We start from the raw sequence: 13093 nt of genomic DNA, 5'->3' as shown, positions 1-13093 counted from the left end.
GGATATTTTACTAATATTTTTGAGACATATTAGCGTGGATTTTTTACTAATATTTTTGAGACATATTAGCGTGGATTTTTTACTAATATTTTTGAGACATATTAGCGTGGATATTTTACTAATATTTTTGAGACATATTAGCGTGGATTTTTTACTAATATTTTTGAGAAATATTAGCGTGAATTTTTTACTAATATTTTTGAGACATATTAGCGTGGATTTTTTACTAATATTTTTGAGACACATTAGCGTGGATTTTTTACTAATATTTTTGAGACATATTAGCGCGGATTTTTTACTAATATTTTTGAGACATATTAGCGTTGATTTTTTACTAATGTTATTTGGGGCATATTAGCGTGGATTTTTCACTAATATTTTTGAGATATATTAGCGTGGATATTTTACTAATATTTTTGAGATATATTAGCGTGAATATTTTACTAATATTTTTGAGATATATTAGCGTGGATATTTTACTAATATTTTTGAGACATAATAAGATAATATTAGCGTGGATTTTTTAACAATATTTCTAAGATGTATTAGCGTGGATTTTTTAAAATATTTTTGAGATAAATTAGCGCGAATTTTTAAAAAATATTTTTTAAGACATATTAGCGTCGATTTTTTACTAATATTTTTTGAGCCATATTAGCGAGGATTTTTTACTAATATTTTTAAGGGATATTAGCGTGGATTTTTTACCAATATTTTTGAGGCATATTAGCGTAGATTTTTTTTAAATATTTTTGAGGCATATTAGCGTAGATTTTTTACTAATATTATTGAGGCATATTAGTGTGGATTTTTTAACAATATTTTTGAGATATATTAGCGTCGATTTTTTACTAATATTTTTGAGGCATATTAGAGTGAATTTTTTACTAATATTTTTTGAGGCATATTAGCGTGGATTTTTTACTAATATTTTTGAGACATATTAGCGTGGATTTTTTACTAATATTTTTGAGACATATTAGCGTGGATTTTTTACTAATATTTTTGAGACATATTAGCGTGGATTTTTTACTAATATTTTTGAGACATATTAGCGTGGATTTTTTACTAATATTTTTGAGTTATATTAGCGTGGATTTTTTACAAATATTTTTTGAGTTATATTAGCGTGGATTTTTTACAAATAGTTTTTAGTTATATTAGCGTGGATTTTTTACAAATATTTTTTGAGTTGTATTAGCGTGGATTTTTTACAAATATTTTTTGAATTATATTAGCGTTGATTTTTTACAAATATTTTTTGAATTATATTAGCGTGGATTTTTTACAAGTATTTTTTGAGTTATATTACCGTGGCTTTTTTACAAATATTTTTTGAGTTATATTAGCGTGGATTTTTTACAAATATTTTTTGAGTTATATTAGCGTGGATTTTTTACAAATATTTTTTAAGTTATATTAGCGTGGATTTTTTACAAATATTTTTTGAGTTATATTAGCGTGGATTTTTTACAAATATTTTTTGAGTTATATTAGCGTGGATTTTTTACAAATATTTTTTGAGTTATATTAGCGTGGATTTTTTACAAATATTTTTTGAGTTATATTAGCGTGGATTTTTTACAAATATTTTTTGAGTTATATTAGCGTGGATTTTTTACAAATATTTTTTGAGTTATATTAGCGTGGATTTTTTGCTAATATTGTTAGAGCGTAAATTTTTTAGAAATACTTTATGAGGCATATTAGCGTGGATTTTGTACTAATATTATTTGGGGCATATTAGCGTGGATTTTTCACTAATATTTTTTGAGGCATATTACTAATATTTTTGAGACATATTAGCGTGGATTTGTACTAATATTTTTTGAGCCATTTTAGCGTGGATTTTTACTAATATTTTTTGAGGCATATTAGCGTGGATTTCTTACTAATATTTTTGAGACATATTAGCGTGGATTTTTTTACTAATATTTTTGAGACATATTAGCGTGGATTTTTTACTAACATTTTTGGGACATATTAGCGTGGATTTTTTACTAATCTTTTTGAGACATATTAGCGTGGATTTTTTACTAACATTTTTGAGACATATTAGCGTGGATTTTTTACTAATATTTTTGAGACATATTAGCGTGGATTTTTTACTAATATTTTTGAGACATATTAGCGTGGATTTTTTACAAATATTTTTTGAGTTATATTAGCGTGGATTTTTTACAAATATTTTTTGAGATATATTAGCGTGGATTTTTTACAGATATTTTTTGAGTTATATTAGCGTGGATTTTTTACAAATATTTTTTGAGTTATATTAGCGTGGATTTTTTACAAATATTTTTTGAGTTATATTAGCGTGGATTTTTTGCTAATATTGTTAGAGCGTAAATTTTTTAGAAATACTTTATGAGGCATATTAGCGTGGATTTTGTACTAATATTATTTGGGGCATATTAGCGTGGATTTTTCACTAATATTTTTTGAGGCATATTACTAATATTTTTGAGACATATTAGCGTGGATTTGTACTAATATTTTTTGAGCCATTTTAGCGTGGATTTTTACTAATATTTTTTGAGGCATATTAGCGTGGATTTCTTACTAATATTTTTGAGACATATTAGCGTGGATTTTTTTACTAATATTTTTGAGACATATTAGCGTGGATTTTTTACTAACATTTTTGGGACATATTAGCGTGGATTTTTTACTAATCTTTTTGAGACATATTAGCGTGGATTTTTTACTAACATTTTTGAGACATATTAGCGTGGATTTTTTACTAATATTTTTGAGACATATTAGCGTGGATTTTTTACTAATATTTTTGAGACATATTAGCGTGGATTTTTTACAAATATTTTTTGAGTTATATTAGCGTGGATTTTTTACAAATATTTTTTGAGTTATATTAGCGTGGATTTTTTACTAATATTTTTTGAGTTATATTAGCGTGGATTTTTTACAAATATTTTTTGAGTTATATTAGCGTGGATTTTTTAGAAATATTTTTTGAGTTATATTAGCGTGGATTTTTTACAAATATTTTTTGAGTTATATTAGCGTGGATTTTTTACAAATATTTATTGACTTATATTAGCGTGGATTTTTCTAAAATATTTTTTGACTTATATTAGCGTGGATTTTTTACAAATATTTTTTGAGTTATATTAGCGTGGATTTTTTACAAATATTTTTTGAGTTATATTAGCGTTGATTTTTCTAAAATATTTTTTGAGTTATATTAGCGTGGATTTTTTACAAATATTTTTTGAGTTATATTAGCCTGGATTTTTTACAAATATTTTTTGAGTTATATTAGCGTGGACTTTTTACAAATATTTTTTGAGTTATATTAGCGTGGATTTTTACAAATATTTTTTGAGTTATATTAGCGTGGATTTTTTACAAATATTTTTTTAATATATATTCGCGTGGATTTTTTACAAATATTTTTTGAGTTATATTAGCGTGGATTTTTTTACAAATATTTTTTGAGTTATATTAGCGTGGATTTTTTACAAATATTTTTTGAGTTATATTAGCGTGGATTTTTTACAAATATTTTTTGAGTTATATTAGCGTGGATTTTTTACAAATATTTTTTGATTAGTGTGGTTTTTTAATAATATTTTTTTGGAGGCATATTAGTGTGATTTTTTAATATTATTATAATTCCTTATCCTTTTTATCTCCTCTTTTTACAGATCTCTCCCAACCAAACGCAACTTTGCCTTCCCCGTGGTATGGTTCGATATGCAAATGGAAATATCCGATTTTGGTGCTATGGTATTGCGTCAGATTAACAATTTCCCACTGTATGGCAATATCTTGGGAATTATTTTAATTGCAGTGGGCTTCATTGTGGCTCTGTGGCGACCATGTCGTGAACATTGGAATAAACGCTACATGCAGCATATGGAAATTAATACACTACCCAATGATGCTGATGAAAAGACAAATCCCGTTGATTTGGAATCCAAAGATATTAGCAGTACCAAAGATTTATTCGGACTGCGTTCGAATTTATCCTCCCTAATGTATATAACACATCCACGGCGTAGTTTACCTATTGTCATCTCACCTTTAGATGATGATGATGAGGCATGGCGTTCTTGTTTGGATAATGAACAACGTGCCTCCAGTGAGACAACATCAAGTGAAGAATGTGATACCAGTGTAGTTGATACGGATAGTTGATAAATCGAAGGCATATTTTTTCTGCGTAGTTATAAGACTTTCACAAAACATTCTCTCTCGCTCTCTTTCCTTTTCTTCCTTTTTTTTTGTAGTTTTAGTGATATGTGTTCGTGTTTCCTTCCCGCCCTTTAATGGAACATATCTCCCTCATTTTTTAGGTTAAGGGTAGATTATAGTTTCGTAATGCGAAAGAAAAAAACCAAATTACCAAATGTATATTTTAATCTAAGTCCTAAGATCCATATATCATTTATAGTAGAATCATTGCAATCATTATCATTATGTACCATTTATTTTAGTTGTAGTTTATTGAGGTTTTTGTTACATATTATACGCATTTCAAATGTGATAAAACAAATCGAATATATATTGAGATACAAAATATATGTTAAATTAAAATATAAAACAAAATTAAAAAAATGTGTTTTGATTGCTACAATATAAAATTTTGAAGAAGTTCTTCCATAAAACCTATTATACACAGGTACATAAAATTGTATATAATTTATACCGAAAATATCAGATTTATCGATGTAAATGCCCTTTAATTTACATCAAATACGATAAATCTCATATTTTCGGTATTAATTAAACATTTTAGGTAGTTCACACATTATTGAACAAATTGTGATTTTGCAAAAACATTTACCTAAAACAACAAATTGCACATTTGCTGTTCCTATTGGAAATTCGTAGAAGTTTTTATAACCTTAAGTTTTGCCATTAGAACCACAATAAATGTACCCCCCGTTGAGTGTTGTGACTTATTTACACAAAATTCAATTTGCACGGACCTTAGAAAGAACCTACTAACGACATCGGTTGACATGTAAACAATGTAACGTTGAAAAACTACCTCAGTACGTTGAGGTAATAAATATACACACCTGTTGATGAACATTTTGTTTAACAAAGTCCAATATTTGCCCAGTTATGCCTCATCGACCAAAATCACTTGTTATGCACAATTAGCAACATTTTATAAAGAAAAACAATAACAACAAATATTGAAAAAAAATCGGAAATAAAGTTAGAAATGCTATAAATACTTTTTTAATAATAAATATATTTAGTGGAACCATCCCGCAAGAAGTTAGGAGAAACATGAGACGAACATTTCATTAGTAAGTAGTGTAAAAAACGACATTCGGCATTACAAATAGGTTAGAAAATAATGGATTATTTCCTTAAATTTTTACAAGGCAAACGCACTTATTTTGTTATTACTAAGTAATTAGCTCATCACACACACCAATTCTGATATCAGTGACAATTCTCAAAAAAATCTTTATTCTCACAACCCTATATCGGATATTCGTTTTCGGCAAGAAGAAAAAAAATATCATAAAAGTCAGTAGTTAGACGAAATGGCTTCCTCCTCTGGGGGAAACTTCTATAGTTGCCTGGATCCTAGGGAACTTAGCCCCTCTCCTAAGCGCAAAAAACAAAAAAACTAATACATCGTACTCACTTGGAAACTCTTTACAATACCCCGCTCTTATAAACCCAACTTCAAGAAAACAACCTTGTCCAAAATACATAATAATTAAAAGCACAATTGAGGGTAAACCTTTAAGTTCATTTAATATATTCCTCGTCTCCAAAGCCATCCAAGGGATATCAAGTGAACCAACTCTGAAAAGATTCTTTACTCGAGAAGGACACCTGTTAATATTAACAAAAAATGAGTTACAGGCGAATCGTTTTACCAGAGCAAAAAGCCACCCTACCTTAAATACAGTGAAAGGTTTTGTATATTGTGACCTACTAACAAACCTAACTGAAGCTGAAATTGTGGACGGATTAAAAGCCCAAGGTGTAACCGGCTGTAAAAAGATTACATCTTTTAAGAATGGCTCTGTTTTCAACACACCGATGCACATAATTGATTTTAATCTATACGATGTCCCAGAATCTATAGATATCGGCATAATCAATTGCAAAGTAAAGGAATATATTCCCAACCCGTTGCAATGCAAAAATTGTTATAAATTGGGACATACAAAAAAGTTTGCAGAAGAAGTTTCCACTTGTTTGATTTGTTCTACAACAACTCATGATCCCATTCCCTGCACTAAAGTCGAATGCGTTAATTGCAAACATCAACACCGCTCCAACAACAAAGACTGCCCTATAATAAAACAGAGGAAAGCTGTGCTTCAATATAAAATTAAAAACAAATGCTCATTTAAAGAAGCAGTACAAAATACACCAAACATAGCAACCTCTGATATTCCCATTGAAACTCTTGAAGAAATAACTGAAGAGCGAAACAGAAGAAACAATGCACCAAATACAAATAACAACAATACAGCTACCGTTACAAATATCACTAAAGCGCTCGGCACATAAGGTGCGTTGAGCGTTCCGCTACAACAACCACATGAAAAATATGTAAGTGATGCCAAGTTTTTTGAAAAACAACAACATGGCTGGCGCATTAAAGTTAAACATAATTTAACTGTTTTGGGACAACGCATGTCCCAACGTGTCACTAAACGGACCGTATGTGCCGAGCGCTTAACCCCAATCCAAAGGAAACCTCAACTAATAAAGAAATAACACCAGAACATAGACTAATAAAAAGATAGACGAAGGAATGCTCTCACCGAGTATGTTCGAATTGAGTATGCTTACAGAGGTACTCAAAATAAAATGCCAAAAAATACAAGTTAATAAATATTTTGTTCTGGCAAAAGGCAACTTGGGGTTAGTTTTTGATGGGGACAATATCCTCAGACAAAAATATCCATGAAAATATTGCCATTTTCCCCAAAAAACGTCTTCGAACTTTTTTGAGTTTTCGTGTTTGAGTAGGTTTACGGCGTAAAATTGAGTATTCCTTCGTCTATCTTTTTATTAGTCTATGGCATCAACATCAAATGCAATCAGCTCAAAACAAAACATAACAAACTCAAATTCTAACAAATCTACACTCAATAAATCATCCACACTCTCTCACTCAAAAGAAACATTAGCTGTAAAAGATAACATCACTCAGTCAGTAAACCCACCAAAAATCACATCTAGAAGATCCGAGATAGACAGCACTAATGATATAGATATGAGTAATTAATCTATTAGTGCGTTTGAAATTGTGTATCCGCCCGATTTCGAGTGTAGGTTCCGTTGCGTATGCGTCGAATTAAATCTACTGGTTTTTGTTTGTCGTATGCGCTGCGGAATCGGTATTCGAGGTCGGGCGGATTTCATAGTTCTAAGCGTACTAAGCGAGTTACTTCTATCTAAAATTATTTTCCTATGGATTGTTTTAGGATAATTCAATGGAATTTAAAAGGTTTAATCAATAATTACCTTGATCTTCAACTTTTGTTGAAAGACCACAATCCCCACATTATATCACTACAAGAAACTCACATATCAACCAACTCACAACCAATTGCCCCCCGAAATTTCACGTCCTACTCTGCCAATAAGCCGGAGAACATCTCGGCGAAAGGCGGCATAGCAGTATTTATAAAAAATAATATACCACATAAACAAATACTAAATAACTCGAAAATATTAAACATTGCCATAGAGGTCTCCCTCAATATAAAATTCACCATAGTTTCGATTTATATCCATCCCAACGAACCATTCACAGTTTCCGATGTATTGGACCTCTTCAATAACATTCAAACTCCAATAATTCTCGTCGGCGATGTCAACAGCTGGAACATCATCTGGGGATCCAACAAAAACAATCCTCGTGGTCTAATTTTGGAAAATGCTTTCAATGCTCAAAACCTTTGCATATTGAACGATGGGAAACCAACACATCTTTCTACGTTTGGTACATATACCAACATTGATATATCATGTTGCTCGTCTTCGCTTCTTGCCATGACAAGCAGTTGTACCCTTGATGACCTGTATGGCAGTGACCATTTTCCCATAATCACCAATATTAATCTTGGTACGCCAGTTACAAAGGTTAAGCCATCTTTTAAATACAATTTAAAAAAAGCCAATTGGGACTTGTTCAGGACGGATATTGACGCTTCACTTGATACCAAAACCTTGTCTGGTAACCCAAACAAAATAAATGCAATTTTTACGAAAACAATTAGAAAATCGGCACACAAAAACATCCCAATTACTAGACATACTTCCAAAACTTCCGTACCGTGGTGGAATAAGGAATTAAATATTCTGCGAAGAAATAAGGTAAAGCTCTATCGTATTTCTAGAAAAGCTCCTTCGCCAGAGAACATATTATTGTACAAAAAAACCAACGCCAAATTTAGATTTGAATCTAAAAAAGCAAAAGCCGTATGTTTCTACAATTTCACAAAAACTATCAGTCGTGATTCACCCCTAAACTTTGTGTGGCAGAAAATCAATAAAATGACAAAAAAAAGCAACCACAGTTTATTTACTTCTATGAAATCAAATGATATATGCATCAATGAGCCCATCGATATTGCAAACCACTTTGGCAATAAATGGTCCTACGAATCTTCAAATGAAAGCTTTGCCCCAGAGTTCTGTTCTGCTAAATCTAACATACCAACTTCCTTTTCCAATGCTCCATCTAATAAACAAGCGGCAATTATTGAGAAGGTACTTACATTCTCTGAACTACAATTGGCTTTTGACAAGGTGAAAGGAACCACGCCAGGACGAGATAATATCCCATATTCGATGCTTAAGAATATATCCAGCAAGAGCAAATATAAATTGCTCCACCTCTACAACACAATATTTGACACTGGTATAATTCCTCACTCGTGGAAATCAGCAGTTATCGTTCCGCTTCCTAAGCAAAATAAGAACCGATCAGAGTTTTCTTCATATCGGCCAATATCTTTATTATCCTGCCTCTCAAAACTGTTGGAGCGCATAATTTCGAACCGCTTATCATGGTTTATGAAAACTCGTAACCTGATTTCAATCAACCAAGTTGCATATAAAGCTAACCAAGGATGCACCGATGTGCTTCTGCACATTGATTACTATGCATCCAAAGCTATTTCGACAAGGAATCACACATCAGTCCTCTCAATCGACTTCGAAAAAGCATTCGATCGTATAGGAATACATATAATTTTAGATGCTTTAAAATCATGGGGTGTAGGTCATAAAATCTTGAACTTTGTTAAGGCTTTTTTGACTGGTCGCACTTTCGTGGTTCGAATTAACAACTTTTATTCAAACCAATTTGCAATGGAAAATGGCATACCGCAGGGATCTCCGCTGTCAGTTGTACTATTCCAAATAGCTTTTAATCAAATCAGCAAAATCATAAACAAACATCCAAGAATTTATCATTGCCTTTACGCTGACGACCTTTATGTTCTGAGCTCCAATAAAGACAACAATGTTACTAATAATCAATTCGGCAATATTATAAATGATATCAGTACTTGGGCAAAGACATCTGGAGCCAAAATATCACCGTCAAAATCGTCAATTTTACATATATGTCGGAAGCACAATTGTAAACCTACCGATATTTCTACCAATGGTGTGAGCATTCCCTACGTAAACAAACAAAAAATTTTAGGAATTATTTTCGAAAAGAACTATCGATGGAAGGAGCACATATTCAAATTGAAAAAGGACCTCATACCTCGATCAAATATTATAAAATATCTTTCGTCCAGGAGTTTTGTACATATCAATACCCTCACCTACTTAGTAAAAACTCTTGTACTTAGTAAAATTGACTACGGATTGTTCCTTTTCGGCGATAGCCCCATTTCCACTTTGAAACAAATAAAAGCAGTATACCATGACAGCCTTAGATCCAGTATTTATGCATACAGAACAACACCAATCAAAACACTACTTATTGAAACTGGGTTACCATCTCTTGAACAAAGGATTTTAGAGTCAAGAAATATGTTGTTACCAAAAATTCTATCGGCTAAGTCATCCGTTATTTACTCCGATGTCACTAAAGTTATGTCAGCGAAAAGTAAACCCAAATTTAAATTTTAAGGACCAGGTGACATGCTTCAAAACCAAGTTCCCAACATGGATGTTTTCAGCTAATGCATGTGACACATCTCTCAGTACTCTAGAAAAAAGTAAAACTCCCAATGAAGTTTACGAACAACATTTTCAACTTTTTTCATCCAAACACTCTACTTGCCAGTTCCTATTCACAGATGCTTCAAAAAATAGCAACACTACCTCATATGCTGTTGTAAATTCTAAAGGAGAAATTCTTTCTGTTAAAACTCTGGTAGATTTTGCATCAATTTTTACTGCCGAAGCCGCTGGGATTTTAGAAGCCATTAACATAGCAGATTCCTCCAAACTTGAAACTATAATCTTCTCTGACAGCTTATCCGTCCTCAAAGCAGTGTCCAGTATAACAAACAACAAATGGGCTTCAATAAACAAAATTCGTGACCTGCTTACCGATAACAATAATATAAAGCTTTACTGGATACCGGGTCACGTCGGTATTAAAGGAAACGAATTTGCCGACAAAGCTGCTAAATATGCATGCTCAGCGCCTGTGGTGGTCGATAACATAATCGAAAAAATCGATTTGAAAACATATATAAAATATGAACTTAAGGAAAAAGCTAAACACGAGCATTTGTTATTTAATCACACCCACTACAACCAAGTCAATCCCAACAATATAAAACCTTTATACCCTACCAATGTCCATAAAAATCAAATTCGGCTATTTTCACGTCTTCGGATGGGACATACCTTCGCCACCCATCAACACCTGTTAAACAAGGAAGTGGACAATAAATGTCCAAAATGTAAAAATATCTTCACAGTTCAACATATTTTGGAATCATGTACCTGTTTCAACAATGCCCGCCTCGTATACCTCAACAACGATGGACTAAATATCCTGAAATGTCCCTCAGCTGCAGACATCAATAAGATATATAACTACATAAAGCAAATTAAAATAACTTTATAACATAATTTTAAGTTTGAATATTGTTACCAGTTTTAGCTGATGGCCATTGTAGCCAATGCTATTTCCTTTCTTATTAACATTGTATTTCTACAGTGTTATTATTATAATAAATAAATAAATAAGTAATTAGTAACGGTGGCAAGGGTGTGTGTCCGACTACATAGTCGAGAGTTGGGAGTTCAACGTTCATTATTAGCGAGAATATGAAGAGATGTGGATGTACATGTAAACAATCCCTCAGGTTTGTAAGCGTGAACTCGAGGATTCGATGTTAGGATGTAACGTTTTTGAGATTATGTTGTTGTTGGTGTTGTAACAGTGTTTTATTATTATGTTTGTATGTTCGTTCTCCTTTTCAATCTGGCTCTGGGTCTATCTCCAGTTCCAGGAAGTTGGCTACTTCGATGGGATGTAACCACAGATCCACTGGAGTCAGATGAGTAGGCTTGGCGGCGCAGTTGAATAGGTGCTTAGAATCGTGCGGGCCCATGCAGATGTCTTGCACGGTGCGATCGATTCCCGCCCAATAGGAATTTAGGCGACTGCAATATCCCGAGCGTAATTGAGCCAAAACTACTCTGGTTTGTCGTGTCAGCTGACGCTCTTCAGCTGCGATAGATGGGGGATGTGTTCCGATGAGTGCATTCACACAATAATTGCTTATGGTATTAGCAACTGTGTACATGTGAATGCTATTCAAACCTGTCTGATATGCCTGTTGATCTAGAGGTTCTCTCCTATATTGTTGGACCGTAGTCTCTAGAGCATGAATATCCTTCTTCTGGAGAAGACAATCCATGAAGTCGAGGGAACTAATCGGCAAGACCTATACTGTGTTCAATTCAATTATTCTTTATTTTCATATAACGTTACGTTTGTTATATTAATTACAATGGTTTGTATTTTGGCTAATAAAGAAATTTACAGCATGGTTATTTTAACCGTCTGCTGGAAGTTGAGTGGATAATTTGGAATAACAATAATTTTACTAATAGTTGAATTCGTTGATCAACATATTTTTGTAGTGCAGTGTTTCTTTTAAGAATTTGAATAACTGAAGCCAGCAAAAGGCTTCACCACCATTTAATATCACAACTAACAATATCAGTATTGGATAATATGATTTTATTGAAATATTTGACGCGAAAATTTTGCAAACTGGGCAGCGGCCTATAAAATGCGATATTGATTCCACCGCTCCCAAATTACATAATGAGCATTGTTGCTGATCTGGCGTTCTAAATGATTTAAAATGCAGTTGAAGTAAGTCTCCTCTTGCTTTCAGTATCAATGATATTTGTTCTTGATTATAATTATCATTACAATAAAAGATACCCATATTATAGTCGAGAACCCCGTAAATAAGGGGCCTAATTACGTGATTCGTTATCGAGTTGTTTCGTCCCGAGTACTAAAAGTTGGGATGACAACATTCGTTATCGAGTAAAATTATCGAGAAATTGAGCATAAATTTGCGAGTAATTTCTCGTAGCCAAATGACCTATCGTAAACAAACGAAATGAAAGATTTCTTATTGTATTTTTGTTTAAAATGTAAAAAATTGTTGTTTATTGACGGTTTATAGAGGAAAAATGATATTAGTAAATAATTGTGAGCATTCTTTACACAAAATAACAAGAGAAATTGGGAAAATTAAATTAGAATTAAAATAAATACATATGCATGCTATCATTAACCAAAAATTAGTGTTTGCAGTCGTTCAAATACAAGTTGAAAAAATATGAATTTCTGCAAAACAAAAAATTATTTATGGCCTGTTTCACTAAGACGATTCGAACAGAAATTCGTTCGAACTACTACCAAACTTCTGTTTTTTTGAAAAATATTTGATTTATGTTTGTTTTCAATCAAACAAAAATATTGTACAACAATAGGAGCTTGGTCGTAGTTCGAACGAATTTGAATTCGAATCGTCTTAGAGAAACAGGCCATTAATATTAATAGCCTTCACTTTATAGGTGAACAACTTTTAATAAAGTGCATTTTAAACAGTTCATCCCCCGTTGTTTACCA

General features: G+C 32.0%; 1 protein-coding gene across 2 annotated transcripts in view; it reads left to right on the top strand.

Annotated features, from left to right (window-relative positions):
- LOC141395433 (protein peste-like) overlaps positions 1 to 4581 on the top strand; it is an 86971-nt gene extending 82390 nt beyond the window's left edge. For both annotated transcript variants that reach the window (XM_073971286.1, XM_073971285.1), the window contains exon 6: positions 3669 to 4581. In XM_073971286.1, the coding sequence (XP_073827387.1) occupies positions 3669 to 4161 (493 nt within the window). In that variant the 3' untranslated portion in view covers positions 4162 to 4581. The remainder of the gene's footprint in view (positions 1 to 3668) is intronic.
- Positions 4582 to 13093: the final 8512 nt, after the last annotated feature.

The sequence above is a fragment of the Musca autumnalis genome, unplaced genomic scaffold, assembly GCF_047663935.1.
Source record: "Musca autumnalis isolate F117 unplaced genomic scaffold, ASM4766393v1 scaffold_2, whole genome shotgun sequence".
NCBI classification, from domain to species: domain Eukaryota; kingdom Metazoa; phylum Arthropoda; class Insecta; order Diptera; family Muscidae; genus Musca; species Musca autumnalis.
This window is presented reverse-complemented; position numbering and strand designations above follow the sequence as displayed.